Genomic DNA, 17,219 nt, shown 5'->3' with positions numbered 1-17,219 from the left:
CTGATAAAACAACAGCTAAATGATGGTTCTCAATCCATTGGCAAATACTAACGAGTATACTAAGGCATGGAAGCCATCTTTGCCTACTTTTAGGAAACAATAGGAAGAGCGTGTGCTGCTTATGCTTGCATGCTGTGCTGTTGGAGGATGCGTCTTCTAGGTTGCGAGATTTTGGTCGGTGACTGATCTCTGGGATTGAATGGTCCCCGGCTTGCCTACTGCCTCATCCATCACCTAGACTGAGGTGATAGTTTCTAATTTATGCCTTCTCATTGCACATCTTTATTTACTGGGTCTGTTTCTTCTTCTGTACATTTGAGGGGTTCTTCATAGCGTTAGAATTTTGGGTGAATTACACATACCTCCCTTGAGATTTGGGCAAATTACACATGGGTAGACTGTTCAGCTTTTGTTACTTTGACCCCCTAAAACCGGTTGCTGGAAAGAGACTTTGAGTTAAGAATTCAGTAGCGTCCTTCTATTATAATAATATATTAAATTGCATTTGATACAAGGGAAGGACAAAGTTATCATTTTATAAAATTTGGTCAAAAAAGAAAACATTAGGGGTGTCATGTCATTAAGCATATGTGTCAAATCTTAAGGGAGGTCAAAGTAGTAAATGCTGAAAGATCTATCAATGTGCAAATTGACCAATTCTCGAGGAGGTCAGAGTAATTTTCACTCCGCTCACTCATACAAGGCTTCAGCCTCACTTCCAAGATGACGTCGTAGACCCAAGGCATGGCATTGCCTTTTCGCTCGATGCTTTGCTTGGCTAAAGCCTTTTTATTGGCTACAGAAACTACTTGGCCTTTATTCGCGACTGCAACGCGACTTGGTTTTGCAACCGAAGGGGGATACGACGGGAGTCTTCAACTTTCTTGTAGATGGCTCTCCTTAGTAGCAGGATAATCGAGTGGCTAACGCTATACAGAGGTATTAAGGCCATAAGTTGGTAAAAAAAATTATGACAAACATTAGCATCAAAAGGATTGATGTTCATATAGACCTGATGGAAGATTGCGATCTACATTGTAGTCCTACCTAGCACAACCCTATTTTTTCCTAACCGCGTAAAAATAATGCAGCAAGTATGAAAGGCTGAGTTGAAAAAAAGGCGTCCTTGAGTTGAGTTGTATTCGATTATATTATTGGAGATTGATTTAAGCTCATTCGCTTCTATCAATAGATTTTGTTGAGGGTTCTTATCTCTAGGATTATCCCTTAATATCCTCATTTTTTTTCCCCTCAAGTGTATATATATATATATACATATAAGTTTTCTCAAACCAATCTGGCAGAAAGATTGAGAGAGAGAATGTGAAACTGATGCTGGATAATAATATCAGTGTACAGAAACAATGCTAGGAAATTCTCACAGAAGTTGGAGTTTTCTAAAGAGAAAGTTGAGATGACTTTTGCTAAAAATTACTTGGGTAATCTTCTAATTTTACATTTGATTGGTCAAATGTTTAATAGGGGCCAACCAAAGTTAATTGGGTGATAATTTAAGTAATCTGTAGGTTAAATGTTGATGAAACCTATTAAAATTTTAGGCCTGCACCTGGCTGTGACCCCAATTGTACCATTGGAAAGTATAGTTTTCATTCATTCGTGAAAACTGATTAATGTGTTGAAACTCATAAGTTTGCAGCTCTAGTTGAGCGTCTATATAATGTGTTAATTCCTCTCCATAAACTTTTTTAGGGAGGTGAAAATTAGTTTGGCTACACACATTATTTAAAGAGTAATGATAGGGGGAACCAAAAAGATATCTCCGAATTAACACCGAATTTGACTTAATTAGCTATATTTATCACGTGTTAAACAATTATTTTTTAAAAACTATTTAAGTAGATGAGATGGACAAAAACACGTCAGATTCGGGACTTATTCAACAAAATCATTCGATGACCCTATTATTTTCCTTATTTAAATTCACCTGCAACAACATCATTTAAATTTAATACCATCTAAGTTTACGGTTAGTAGGTGAACAATTTTTTTTTTTTTCCATTTATTGCCAGTGTCATTTTCTATTGACACAATTGCTGTTAGAGAAAATGGTCAATACAGCAGCACAAACAGGCATTTAAGGAAGAATAATCGATGTTTCTTCTGCAATCCACAACTGGATGAAAAGGGATTAAAGAAGTAGCATATTATACCTATATACATGTAATACTAAAACAAATATTATCCTCTCCAAAAATAAATAAATAATAAAGTTCGAAACAGCTATAATAGTACTCGGAAGATGCTTTTCCTGTGTCATTTTCTCCCCTGCCACGTCCTATGTCATTACATTGCTTAAGCAACTATATTATATGAAAGGTTGGTTGTAATACACCCAACACAAATAACTTATTAAACATAGTAACTTCGAGTAAAGCCATCTCCACAGAGGTAAATGATGAAGCCTAAATGTTTCTAGAAGCAGGTGATGAAGCATCTCGTAAAGCACCCTAATAAACTCATTCTTGACAGCCATCATCGCATTAAATAATCCAGAATTGGAATACAAGACCACATTACAGGATTTGAATTCCATAAACTAAAAAAATTGTGATAACATAGACATTGCATATGAGAACTAATCTTATCTAAATAGCAGCCTAAATGAAATAAATTTGTTGACAGGCATCAGTTGCATATTACAACAAACGATCATATACTTAAGGGGAACCGTACAGCACAAAATCAAATCAAATGATACGACTAATACGAGATAAAACTAGCATTAAATAATTTAAAACAACAGAGTATCACCCTTACAGTTCATCAAAAGGTTCTCAGTTTGAATGTGAGAAGTACAAGTTCAGGTCATTGCGCTCAATGAATTGCATTTCTCGTGGAGCTCTCTCAATCTTCTTGAAAGAACTTTTGTAACCATAAGCGAATGAGGTTCTTTCGCCTTTCATCTCAATCATCACTTTTTTTGAGTCATGGGTATTGAGTCTATTGACAGGTTAATTTATGTCACGAGCGGTTAATCAGATCCAACATATCACATAATAGCCTTCACTCCACCTTCATTTCCTAACCTGCCATAAATCCAATGTCTTCCTTCAAAAACTGTGCACCAATCAAATTTCCAGTATTAACATAAAAAAATTAAAAAACCAACTCAAATTATGCCAAACAAACAAAAGAGTGCAACCTATGAGCAAATTAAAAAAATGAAGCTAAAAGAATATAAACATGAAATTAGTAATGCTGCATTTGATAACATGGAATATGTGTCTTAGAATTTAATTTGGAGGAAATTTTATTTAAATATTGAACTAACATGGTCTTCAATTCCAATTCAAAAGCACAAATTACATGATATGAAACATAGCATAATAAGTAGGGTGCTCCTTGGTCCTTTCCACCAAAGAGATTAATGAGGTAACCCACCTGTGAAGATTTTAAACATGAAATGAACCTATATTTTCAGGGGAACACAAATGACATAGAAAATGGGATATATAGGGACAACTAATCCAGCCAAGCTAATAATTTTCATCTAGGCTGATGCAATTCAATAGGGTCGAACATTTTGCAAGCAAAAAGTAACTGGTTGGGCAGTTTCACAACCAATAACCTCCCACAGGGAGAATAAAAAACCCCCCAATTTGTCGTAAGCTTCACTTTACAGTAGGAAGTGAACCCACCCTTCTGCATTAATGTCCTTCGTATTCTTGAAGCTAAATGAATATTCTGTTGATCAATCAAATATGAGCCGTAATTTTCCCTTCTTTATTATTTTTTCAATTACAAGGGGTCAGCTCAAAAAAAATTCCCCTTTTTTTCGGTTAGTGCAGGCTGTTCATTTTAACACAATTTGCTAATCTCCTGGACCAGGGGCAGTTAATATTAAGTCTAAACATGAAACTAGTTTTCTCTTAACAAAAACACCAAATAGAATTTCCAACTCTATCATGTCAAATCCAATCTTTTATGTGATTTGTGATTATGTTCTCTACATACTTTCTGCAAACAAAATGTAGGATGCAGGCCGAAAGCATGTTGTCAATTTGATAATACCTTGAAACGGGGGGATCGACGAAGAGATGAAGCAGAAACAGGAGATAGAATTGATTTTCTACCCACTCTGCCATGGTTAACTTTCTTGGAATATCTATTGGTCTCTCCAGGTTGAAGCTCTTTATGCTTGGATGGAGATTCACATCTACTGTCAGTTGAAACTGAAGAAACTGGGGCAGACACAGAGATTATGGAAGAATCTTGATCAAGAGATTCGACTAGAGGAAACATTCCTGGTGTGTGACAAATGACATGGAACTGTTAGAAACAATGCCATAATTAGCAGCAATATGGAAATGGAGAGAGCAAGTCAGCAATATTTTCCTCACAGTTATACAAATTGAATTCTGCGTGAGAGTACAATATGCATATGGGTCATGTCAGGCCCCTTTTTTGGTTTGAGTTCTTCCACTATTTACCAAAGACTGATCCAAGTGCTTTTACTGGAGAGGAACCAACCCTTCTCATTTATAAAGCTCAAAAATGTAGTATACAAAGGAAAATATTGCAAGACATGGTGTCATACCACGTGCTGCTGCTTCTTGAAACTTCTCTCTCATAGTTCTGACAAATTCAAACAAACCATTGCTTTTATTCAACTCATGGACCAACTCTTTGATGTCACTCAAATGTGGATCACAATCGAGCACTGATTGTCAAGAAAACAACATTAAAAGTAGAATGTCATCAATAGAACATTTAACATTAATATTTGACTAAAAAAAAGAGTACATTCCTTACAAGTGTATATATCTTTTTCATGGCGAATGGTAAAGGAGTACTCCTCGTTTGGATTCTTCAAATTAATGTCAGTGAATATAAATTTTACCCCTAGAGAAACCAAAAACTTGTTACAAAAATCCCTCAGGTAAAGATGATAAATGTTCCACAAGTTAGAGGATATATATATACCATGTCCACATTCAATTCGAAAACCAAGGACCCTATTGTACCATGAGAAAGCCTCTTCTATTGCTCCTGAATGTTCACTGACCTCACTACACTTTTCTTCAGATGCCGCTAGAGCTTTTGATGGCACCAATAAGAGTGAAAAAGGTGAGCATAGATCAAGTATCAAAAAAGAAATCATGTGCTTAATGGTACAGCATTGCAGATTCTTTAAAACATTACAGTGTATCGATAAACTAAGACAAGCATGGAATCAACATCCAAAAATAACATCCAAAATAAAAGAGAAAGAAAGATACTACACGTGACAATATAGTTGGGATAAAAGAGTAGTTACTTTGTAGCTTCAAAAATGTTGCCACAAAGATTACAAGAGATGCAATAACACAGAATTTATACAAAAACTCAAACAACAGCTAACCTCTTTCTTCCAAATATTTCTTATCAAACCAGGGATAAGAATCAACAGAAGGTCATACTTATCATGAATTTATAATGGTAACCAGTATTTGTCACTCATGGAAAAACACTAAGAATATAGGTGTTAAGTTTACATCCAACCTTATCATACTTCAATTCTATGCAGTAATGGTTGTGCTGACAGCGCCCAACACACATGCATGATTACTTATATTAATATGGCAAATGAAAAGGCTTGAAGAGCACTTTCCTAACATATGAACAATATTATCAGGAAAAAACAGTTCCGCCGTTCAAAGCCTGATGCGTCTGATACAGCATATTCCGAATACAGTTAAAGGTGTGATACTACATGGAAAAAGGGCCAAGACATGAGTCTTTAAGCAGATTGGCTGCACGGCACCAGATGGCAATAAAATCATTTTAAACTACAGTTCTTAAAATTACCTTCAAGCTTATTCGGTTTTGAAGATTAAGGCATGCAAGATAAAGAAACTTGAGAGGAACCCTTGTTAACCTTCAGCAGCACAAATCTCCCTCAATATAGTCAATAAAATTTCAGTTAATTATGGTTATATTCGAACACTTTTTGTTGCAAAAAAAAAAAAAAAAGACGCCGCAGCAAAGTGCAGGTATGTATAACTGCATACAGACCTAAATTAACTTTGCTTTTGCACTAAGTGGCTGCTCTCGGACTAGAAGTAGCTTATCCAGGATTGGTAAACCAAGCTTTTACCATTGCACCAAGCAATGGTCCTATCTATTACAAAAAATATATAAGAAATAAATGTGTGCTACTAATCAATGAGAACAAAGTGGTTGTCCAAGCATAAGTACAAAGAACATGCAAAAACTCGTGCAATGAAGAGAATGGCATACAACTACTATTTCCATAGAACGTGGTTGTAGTTCTTTTTCTTTTCTTTTTCACATCTCGCAAGTAGAACCAAAACCTATATTGATCAAAATGAGAGTGTGACCAATCCTTGCAAGCCTGTTCGGGTTTGGAGTCTATATGTACTTCATCCCTCGGACAGGGTTCTACGTCTGGTATCTTACTTAGCAAAGAAAAAACCAGAGTGCAAAACATATTTCCAGGAAAACTTGATGATATCTTTTAGGTTGTCGGTTCTCACCTATTACATTGCAAAAATATATTTTGACACTGGTTTTTAGAAGTGGCTTATATTATTAACAGTGTTACATAATGGAATCAGATGGTTCTGAACCTGTTATAAACCTAATAATCCTGCTAAAATTCACAGGGGTAATTGCATTAGACCCATAACGAAGCGATAATAGCTCATTATAAAGTGTATATTTAAGCTTATCTACTCATTTTTCAAATTTTTATTTAATTTTAAACTTTGGAGATTGAGGTGCTAGTGTCCTACAAAAATAGTATATAACAGTATGTCTACCTTTTTAAATAACAAACCTACAATAGAGTCTTCTCTGGATTAAAAATCTTGGATATTCCACATCAATGATAAGTTTCAAACTTGTTTTGCATTTTTTGAACTTTTTGGATTGATTTAGGTCAAATTAATCAAAGCTAATCTTGATCCCTTATTCGAATTTAGATGACAAAAACATGTTGATGAATCTAGTTTCTATTTACCAAATCTAAATTCGTAATTGAACTACCCTCCTTTTATGTTGTACTTAATTAATATTGAGAAACTGATGTTGTTTCAATATGCTTTAACTTCAATAACTTTTCAAATGAAGCGCCTTTATGTGGTGTTGAGGTATTGGCATTTTTTGCTACCAGCAACTTAAAAATAAATATAAAGTTTAATCAGTCATATTAAATCATTTTTATAAGCTTAACAAAATTCATTAAAAATCAATACGAAGTCCAAATTTATGGGAGTTTAGGTTAAAGCAAGTGCACTGCACAGTGTGGAGAATTTGTGCAGCAAATTTTTTGACAATTTTGGTCTTTGTGTCCATTAACGCTAGTTACCAACACAACCTTACAGTTAGAACAACAATTATCTGATTTAGAACCTTCCTTACATGACTAATGTCATTAGTACACAATGTGGATATCATTTTAAAATGAGTGATTCAGATAGATTGAACTTTAAATTGATCTTTTCAAGCAACCTTGCTAAAAAAACCAAATAGAAATGAAAAGAAAGAAAAATATTTCTTAAAACAAAAATAACAATACCTAAACCACTCAGAAACCTTGAACCCAACAAAAGATCTAACTACCAATCAACATACTCACCCTCAACACCTAAGTAATGGGTCAGAAAAGAATTTCAAATTTGAGAGACAGAGTAGAAATGATGGATAGTATGTATTGAGGATAATATTCAATCCATTTTTATTTGTTTCCTTAGTACTCACACACACATGCCTCCGCTGAGGCTCGAACCCCTGACCTCCATCTGGTAAGTAGGGGCCAGGTACCGCTAGGCCATTAGCCTGTTGGTTATTCAATCCATTTTTAACGTACAAAAGTTTAAAGATCCTATAGATCCAAAGTCACAGTACTCTTAAAGAGAGCTAGCTCTAGGTATCTAACAGGCCAAGTGATATTGCAGCATTACTAATATTGGAATTCAACTAAAGACTAGTTTCCATAATATGAAATCCTCCGAAAAAACCAAATACAAATTTTAGCCTAAGACCTTAAAATAACATCAAAAAAGAAAAACTAAGGCCACTCATGCTCCTTCAAACCTAAAAAACAGAGGATGACATTTGCCATATGCAAACAAAAGGAGAAATTTGCCAACATTGGTCCAGTTAGAGATGTTTAAAAAGGTTTAACGCTTGCTGCACTAATAATAAACCTATAAACAATATTCGTGACCTAAGTAAGAATGAACAGAAGATTATCCTCATAGAAAAACCTGGATGCCCCATAGATATATTCGTCCACTCCATTAAGGATTAACAACATAGTATGTAGAAACACCATTCAAAAAAAAAAAAAAACCATAGTATGTAGAAATTTGACAATCTCCGCTCCAAAATCTTCTCTTTTCCCTGAAACATTTTCCCCCATGCAAATTCAGTACAAATTTACATGATTATGAAACCCTTCAGATCCTTCATCCACCCTCACCCTCACCAACTTTGCCAACTTTAACATATATTCAGGCAATAAAAAAATCATCTTTTTCTCATTTTAAATGGTTGTTAGCTAAGAAGCATGGACATGGATATGGCACGACATGGACACGGATATGACACGACATGGACACGGCGGCACGGCAAATCCTAAAAAATTAGGACACAGATACGGCGGGGACACGGCGAATAATATATACATTTTTTTATATACATGTGTAGTACTTTAAAAATTAAGTGTTTAACTATTTTTCATCAACCTCACAATGAAAAAAATACACAAGTCATATAACTAATGAACTATAAGAGAACAATGTCACTAAATCATAAACCAAATAAAAAACAAGACATTAGAATGATAACTTGAATCATTTAATCATCATTGCAACGTTACTCCAAATAAAATAGCATAGTCACAACATTTGTGATTGTTTAAACATAGTTACAGCAGTCAGCAAAGAAGGCAGTAAGCACAGCAGTCAGCAAAAGAAAGAACAGCAGTCAACGACTCAGCAAAGAAAGAATGAAATAAATTCATGTGTGTTTACAAGTCAGTAAGTCACAGACTTACAGCAGCTGAATTTAAATCAAGAATTAATTCATATTTCATCACAAGTCACATGCAACAGCTGAAATTATATCAAGAATGAAGAAGAATAAAACAAATTCATCAAAAAAATAGGAAAATGAAAAAATAAAATAAAATAAAATAAAGAAGAAGAAGAAAAAGAAGACACGCGTGTCGGACACACTGCAATGGCGTGTCCGCAGAGTGTCCTCGCCCTGTCCGAAAATTAAAATATATATATTCCAGACACGGATTTTGGCATGTCCGACGTGTGTCAGACATGGATTCTTCACCATTTTAGGCGTGTCCGTGCTTCCTAGGTTGTTAGCCAATAATTCTGGGCATCAACACATTTATCATTTGATTAAATTCAAGGGCCCCAAAAATTGAGAGGGTAGCATACATATTTTCTGGTGAATCAACACTGTAATGGTCAACTAGTACACAGAAAGGAAATCACCTTCCGACTGTTGAGATAATATAGCTGCATACTCATCCTTCCTAGCCCTTTGATCTTCCACGATTCTTTTAAGTTCTTCCACTCTAGCTCTTATAACAGATGTTGAGTCCATTGTGGCCATCCGCTTCGCCTCTTTTCGGGTTTTCACTGTAAAAGCAGTACAAATTATAAATTGTTCCTTCCTTTAAGGTAGACACATTAATAATTTAGGCATTTACTGATTAATTACACCAAGAGGAATAAATGAACTTGACACTGATTGGCAACTTTCTAATGCCGTTTGGACAACACAATATTACATAAAATACCCAAATGTAAAGCTCATATAAGGACATACACGACAGATCCATCAGAGATAGATGAAGAAGACAAACAAAAAGTTCCATATTAACAATTAATACAGAACTTTGTTAATACTGGCTCAAACTTCTGGTGCACTTGTGCTCTTAAAGGCTAATTTACACCATTTTATGCACATTATTCCAACACCTCTGTTCATGACATCTCGAAAGATTACACAGCATTTGTAAAGCACCAAGCTAGAAGTGAAAAATACAGTTAAGTCATACACATGCTAAACTAGCTAGTGGCTGCATTTGTCACATTGATATTTTTCAGAAACCATGTGTAAGTCTTAAGTTAATTGGATCCAAACAAACCAAACGAAACAAATGGTAACCCTCGGTGTAATGAAAATCCATAACCCTCTCTGCCACTCCCAGTCCCACTTTCCAAGAAAAAAACAAAATAAATTGGCTCTATTGGATTGGCAGCAGGTTGGGGTGCTGGATAAAAAAGCTTGAGAATCAACTAAGCAAAGCATCATTATTTGCAAATTAGCTAAAATATATATTGCTGCAAAAGCAACTGGTAATCCTTTCGCCACTAATTTAAAAGATAGTGGTATTTTGTTCATTCTTGAGCACTTTAACCATCACACAGCCAACTCTCCACCCATTGCAACCAAAATCTTCCTTCTTCTTTTTTCTTCCTTGCCTTTTGCTTTGCTTTGGGGTGATGCCGGGTCTAGTTAACATTAGGCTTCACAATTTTTTCTTCAAGAAGTTGATCAAAGTGGCCAATATGAGGCTCATCCAACTCATATGGACCTTTGTTCCACAGTATTTTAGATTAAAAAAATTAAGACGAGTATTGGCACATAGAATAAAGCTTACCACCCTTTCCATCTTTGAAATGTAGCATTTGACAAATGTTATGTAATCTTAGTTGTGCCACAAGCAGAGGAGCCCCAATATTTGGTTTCTTCAATGCATCCATCCTTGAATGATGCCAATATAAGTACTGCCCAGGAAATTCACAGTATTTGGACTATCAAGCTGTAAAAGGACTAAGAGAATTGAGGGGAAATTCATCCCTTGTAAAGAATAAGTTGGCCGACAAGAGCATATGTAAGGACAAAGTACGTTCCAAAAGATACAAAGTTGTAAAGTAAGTATTAAAATGGGATTTAATTGCTGCTCCTAATTCTTGCACCACTATCATCATAAAATCATAATTGTCATCATCAGTCATTATCGTTGCCTTACGCCATATGAATAGGGTTGACCACATGAGTTCTCTTTTTCCATTCTTTTCTTTTACAAGCCATTTCTGCTTTTTATTTTTTTTTAATTCATTTCATATTAGTTTTGGCCAGCCCGTCTCTTACCTACTTAAAACTATTCTCCATTTTCTTACTGGTGCTCCTTATTCTTTATCTTGCTCAACTTTTTTGCAATAGGTTAGCTAGCTAAAAAAAATATATTGAATTTCAAAAATAGAAGGGGAGAAAATGATCAATCACTCATGTGAAATCTCTCAAAAAGACATGCAGTGCTCAATCCCATACTCCCATTAAAGTTTCATGGATTTGGAGCAATCCTACAAACATATTTGGACTTGCTTAAATTCAGAGATAATAAGCTATTCATGCATTCATTTATACAAACAGTGTTTTGAGATTCTCAAGACTCGACCATTGAAAAGGTCGACCCAAATCCAAGGCAAAGTTATATTTTTCTCATTTTATTAATCAAAACTCTCAAAATTTATTGAGACAAAAATGACTATATCTCATACGATTCCTCAATATTTCATTAATTTTTCTTCAAAATATTGTGAATGATTTTCTATATTTTGTACATCAACCAATACCACCGTTTTCTTTACAGCCTATGTCCATGACTAATGTGGATGTTTGGATGGTTGGAGTCCCTTTAGGAGATGGAAATTACATGTAGGATGAAATCTGGGGTCTTGGGAGTGAGAATCAAGGTAGACTTAGGAGAAAGTCACAATAATTGAGAGCCAGGAGAAAGGAAGGAGAATCTCAATGTCATCATTGCCCTCTCTCCCTTCTGGAGGTGTCTAAAGAGTTCTTCCTTAGGGATCATCACCTATTTACAAGAAGGTGATGATGTAGAGCACAGCTAGTGATGACAAATGTGTATCAGAAAACATTGACTGATTATTTGTAAGCGAAGTAAAGCATGACACGTGGTAGGCATTTATCCAAGTAATCACATGGACCAAACATCAACAAACCCTATGTTTCAGCCATCAAGATACAAATCCATAGGAACCCAAATGGACTGATCAGAGATTTTGGAGACAGGAGATAGCTCCAGCTATTAGTGAGAACTAAGCACAGAGAAAACTCACTCTTGCCTCTTTTTTGAGGTCCCAAGTCGAGACGCAACTTGCACCCACATATAAATTACTAGAGCAAAATTAGATGTATTAGTGTTTCTCTGCATTAGATAAAATTTGTTAGAACCATATGAACATGAACCCTAAGAATAAAAAATTTCAGGCTGTTCTCCTCAAGTGACGTGTTGCATCAGCTTCCAGATGCTTCACAAATTTGGCAAAAAGTGCAGTATCAGCACTTAGATGTGGTAAAAAGTAGGCAAGGATTCCCATGTTTTTCTGGACGAGCAAGAGTAAAGTAGTTAATTCCTGATTGAAGACATAGGATAGGACCGATAGGTACTTGGAATATAGAAACATTGACAAGAAGGGGGGTGTGTGAGTATCAACTAGGAAAGAAACATTGACAAGTAAGAGAATGGAGTTGGTAGACACTATGATTACAAGAAGAGTAAATATAATGTCTACAAGAAACTAAATGGGTAAGAAGAAGGCTAGAGATATTAAAAACAAAGGACATAAAATTATTAAGCGAAAAAGAAAGACATAGCAATAGAGTAGGGAAAAACATTGATAAAAATTTAAAAGAACATGGTGTACTGTTATTAGAAAAGAAGATAGAACAATATTAGTAAAAATTGTATTAAGAGAAATTATAGTTAATATAGTTAGCACCTATGCACCCCAAGTAGAACTAGACAAACAAATTAAGGCACAATTTTGGGTGCACAAGTATAGATTAATTCAAGGGATACCCAAAGAAGTAAAATTATACATAGGAGACTTTAATGGTCATGGAGGAAAAGACAGTGAAGGGTATGAGATGGTACATGGTGGGCACAAATTTGGAGATAGAACTGATGCTAGGAAGCTATCTTAGACTTTGCAGTAGCATATATCTTATAAGTGGGAAACTATTTTTAAATAAAGTAGATGACCATTTAATAACCATTAAAAGTAGATCAAATATGAGTCAAATTGATTTCCTTCTAACTAAAAAGGTAGATAAATTAACAAGTCAATAATGTAAGGTTATCCCGAAGAGAATTTAACATCAACTAGATGTTCCTCAAACTTTGCAAGGTCACGATCAACAAACTCATAAATATCTTCCAAGATAAGACTACAAAAATATAATTTAACAATAAACAAAATGACAACTCCATCACATCTAACTTCTTGAACACAAATTATGTCAACCTATGACACTAAGCCCTAACAGAGCCAGAGTCTAAGCTATTAATGAAAAAAGATGATTTATTTGCATTTGTAATCACACATTGTGATGACATTTTACCTCACTTATATTCCCAGAAATGCCATATGCATTTATCCTAATTTTCCTCAACACCATGTATGGACATGCTTCTCAAGAGTATATTGTTTACAAGCACATTTTTTTAACTCTTAACAGTTTTAAACCAAACCACCAGAGAATTCCCCTTTTTCTATAAACAAAGAGTACTATGCATTAACTAGCTTATGTAATGACTTCTTTGTAAATCACTGTTTGCAGTGTGTTTGGAACATGCAAGATTGTTAAAAGCTAAAGATACATCTCTATAGAATATTAAGTATACCATAATAAGAAAGAATTAAACAGATGAAGAAAGTATTAACATTAATAATGGAAGATCTAATGAATTGTAAAACACTATTACACCAAAATGCTTGATATGAAAATTACATTTTTTTTTTTTTTTTTTTGGGGGGGGGGGGGGGGGGGGGGAAACAAGGAAAATTTTTGTCCAAATGATTGTAGGCTTGTAGCAACAAATACAAATGCATTAATTCAAACCCTGTTGTGGGCATACCAATCAAAGCCAACATAAGGCCATGACACTTCAACTTCTTTATAAGCTAAATTCAACACACATGATTCTATCAATAAAATTTGAAATCATTTACGAAAAAAAGGAACATCTACTATAATTAGACAAAGCAAGAAAAAAAATTCCAAAATATACCTGCTAGAGCTTTCACTAAATCATCTTCCACCTCTCTCAGCTGGGCTTTTAGCTTTCCTAGTTTTGCTTTAACAAAAAGAAAACAAAATCAAATAAAAATTTCAAATCCTTTCTACCCAACAAAAGAAAAAGGGGAGGCTAGGGTTCGATGAGTTTGTTATTTACCTAACCCAAAAAAAAAAAAAGGCCAATCAATACCACCACTAACAAGCCACCAAGTAATTTAATCTCTGTATAGCACTAAAATTGGCAAATGTGAACCTCTTAAATTGTACACTCAATGATAAAATTAAGTACAACTACTTTTGAATCAGTGAAGAAAACCCTAAAAACCCATCACACCGAACACACTCCTTCGCAACACAAAACCCTAATTTCAGAAGGAAAACAAGTAAAACAGTACACTTGCAAGATACAACCAATCAAGTAGTGAACGAACAGTACCTTGGTCTTGAACAGTGTCTTGTGCTTTGGTTTTCGTCGATTCAAGAGAATTCCGGAACGAGACAACTGCGGTGTCCATTTTTTGCTGCTGAATCGAAATCTCTTTGTCGCATATCAATCTTAGCTCCTTCATTTTCGACCATACAGAGTCTTCAACTGTGCTCTGCATCTGGGCTCTGAATCAACTGTTTTAGAGAGAGAAAGTGTGTCTTTGAACTTTGAATAATAGTAGCGATTGATCAAGAGTAAAATTAGCCCGCCATTATCATTTGAAGAAATACTTTGAATTTTGCAATTAGAAACGCTGGTGACTTTCAATATCGTGACACGTGCGTGATGAACGTATAAAAAAATGTTAAATCACGCTGACCTCCCCTTATATTTGCTCTAATTACACGGACCTCCCCTATTAAGCAAAACCTTGTTAGAGGACATCCCTTTTTAACATTTACCTTTAGTCGAAATGGAAATCGATGAGGCCACCCTTAACATTAATAAAATGTCAATATTGCCCTTATAAAAGGAAAATACCCTCTCTCTCTTCCAAACTTTCTATATTTTCAAATTTTCTCATGACCTATTATAATAGATTTCAACATTTAAATATTGGGTTGGTTCCATAGTTGTATTCACATGTGTGTGTGTGTATATATATATATATACACACACATCAGTTGTATTAAAAGATTAGGTTTGTACCATTGTTGTTTAAATATTGTATTTGGTTGGCGAAATTTGTGGAAACCATACAAGATCAATCAAATACCCCAATTTTTATTTCTAAACTTGGCGATATGTTGTTGAAAGCCTAATTTCAGTGAAGGGGCATAAAATCCCACTAGGCCAAGTCCAGCTTGGCCCACCAGTTAAGAAGGAAGCTTAGCAACCTCCCAGCCCATTTTTTTCTCATGCGAGGCTTGTTTTGACCTAGGTATTGGTCCTAGCGAAGGATGAGCCCGTTGAGGCCCATATTATCTTAGGATTTAGAAAGGCCCAAGAAGTTATTAGGGCAAAGGAGACTTCTATAAATAGGAAAAGGAAAGATATGTAAAGGAATTAGATTAAAGTGTAACAAATTTACTTTTTGAATATAGCTAAACTTTTTCTCTGCTCTTTGTCTACCCTTTCATTCTCTCTCTCAGTCACTCGTCCTCTTCCGATTTGCTCCTTGCTCCTTTTCATGGGAGTGGAGAAGTGACATTTCTTGCCTCCCACAGGTTAATAATTTCGACGTGTCTCAATAAGTTCGCCCTGTGGGTAGTTTTTCACATCGTTTTTTGTTTTTGTGTGACTAGATATGTTTTTATTTGGTTTGTTTCCGACTCGATAGAGTGAATCTGTTGTTTTCCTTTCGGCTAGATCTTTGATCTAGGTCGATTTTTGTTTTCCCTAACTTGATTTGATCTTATACGAGGTTGGGTGTGTGGAGGCGCCTTGTAGATGCAGATTTAGAGTTGTTGTCTTGATGATGGCCTGATCTTTGGTCACTCCAGTTGCTACTCTTCTCCCTTGGTGGTTTCCGTTCTAGAGCGGTGGCTCTTTCTCAACAAATCTGGAGTTTGTTCTTCATTTTTATTGTTTTGCTTCATGATTTGTATGTCTTAATCTGGCTTGGTTTATGCCTCTGTACTGTCATTATGGCTTGGCCTTTGTGCTTTTCAAATGATTTTTTAAAATAAAAAAAAATAAAAAAAGAATATAGAGAACAAATTATTGCACTGTCATACTGAGAATAATCATTTTGAGAGCAAGAATCAAACAAGACAGTGAAGAAGAAGAGAGTGACAAAGTCCTTATCTGACCATATTTTGACCAGTTTAGTTTTAACCCTCAAGCTCTTTGCTGACATTGTCGATTTGCATCCTCTGAGAATGATTCGTGTGAGGGTTATTTATACTTCCTTGAGCCATTGCTTCATAATTAGCTTGTGGGTTGGTATTTCAGCGATTTGGTGAAGTGGGGTGTGAATTATTTGACTCCATTATTGTTGTGCTGATAATGTTATGATCGAGGAGAGAGAATAATTTGGGAAAATCATATATATATATATATAATTAACCTTAAGTGAAATATGTGAAAAAAAATAAGATGGATGTTGTTGAAATTTCAAATAATTATTTGAGGATATTTTGGTAAAAAAAAATATATAATAGTTCTGTTAGTCCATTTGCACTAGCAGAGGAGGTTTATGTAACAAGGTTTCATTTTTAATGGAGGTTAAAGTAATTTTAAAAATTACAAGGGAGGTTCATTAATTAAGACATACATCAAGGAAGGTCAATATAATTTATACCAAAAATAATTAAACTCTTTAAAATTATGAATATTTAATTATGATTTTACTAATTTTACTATTAATTTCATAATTGGGTGACACTTACACCCACGGGGTTTAGTTACACACAGATGTATAATTTGGCAAAACTTACACTCACGTTCCTTGAAGTTTGGCGCGTGATTACAGTCAACCCCCATTGGTCATCCATCCATCTAAAGACTATTCCAACACCATGTAAAATGTCTATTTTACTCTTTATTATTTGAAAGTACATTGTTGACCTCACTGTCCACGTTGAGAAGACCATATTGCCCAAATTTACATTTTCAATTGGATGAAGCTACCTTTCCCTTTTTCATCTCTTTTAACTTTAAAAAGAGAGATAGTAATGATATGGTGAAG

At 34.9% G+C, this 17,219-nt stretch overlaps 1 protein-coding gene across 4 annotated transcripts; it reads right to left on the bottom strand.

The window, feature by feature from the left end:
* Nucleotides 1–2,483: 2,483 nt before the first annotated feature.
* Nucleotides 2,484–14,838, bottom strand: LOC132304327 (kinetochore protein SPC25 homolog). 4 transcript variants are annotated; one of them, XM_059801941.1, is made up of 8 exons: nucleotides 14,540–14,836; nucleotides 14,096–14,161; nucleotides 9,480–9,626; nucleotides 4,945–5,058; nucleotides 4,774–4,863; nucleotides 4,559–4,681; nucleotides 4,033–4,265; nucleotides 2,488–3,078 (listed from the first exon to the last, which is right to left on the bottom strand). In XM_059801941.1, exons 1-8 carry the CDS (start codon nucleotides 14,706–14,708, stop codon nucleotides 3,043–3,045), a joined length of 978 nt encoding a protein of 325 aa, XP_059657924.1. In that variant the 5' UTR covers nucleotides 14,709–14,836; the 3' UTR covers nucleotides 2,488–3,042. The 4 variants fall into 4 exon arrangements, with proteins under 4 accessions (XP_059657927.1, XP_059657926.1, XP_059657924.1 ...); XM_059801942.1 differs by having other exon boundaries at nucleotides 2,488–3,047; XM_059801944.1 differs by lacking the exons at nucleotides 14,096–14,161; nucleotides 14,540–14,836 and adding an exon at nucleotides 10,655–11,386 and having other exon boundaries at nucleotides 2,484–3,078.
* Nucleotides 14,839–17,219: the final 2,381 nt, after the last annotated feature.

This window comes from Cornus florida, unplaced genomic scaffold, assembly GCF_030987335.1.
Source record: "Cornus florida cultivar Cherokee Brave unplaced genomic scaffold, ASM3098733v1 CherokeeBrave_3.0.0_Hap2_Chr04, whole genome shotgun sequence".
In the NCBI taxonomy this organism is placed as follows: Eukaryota; Viridiplantae; Streptophyta; class Magnoliopsida; order Cornales; family Cornaceae; genus Cornus; species Cornus florida.
The sequence above is the reverse complement of the archived record's forward strand: the minus strand, read 5'-3'. Positions and strand labels throughout refer to the sequence as shown.

Coding starts and splice junctions, on each gene's coding strand:
- LOC132304327 (XM_059801941.1), bottom strand. CDS start 14,708: ATGCAGAGCACAGTTGAAGACTCTGTATGGTCGAAAATGAAGGAGCTA. Junction 14,162..14,539: donor AGACACTGTTCAAGACCAAG/GTACTGTTCGTT, acceptor TTTTTGTTAAAG/CAAAACTAGGAAAGCTAAAA. Junction 5,059..9,479: donor ATTATCTCAACAGTCGGAAG/GTGATTTCCTTT, acceptor TGCCATCAAAAG/CTCTAGCGGCATCTGAAGAA.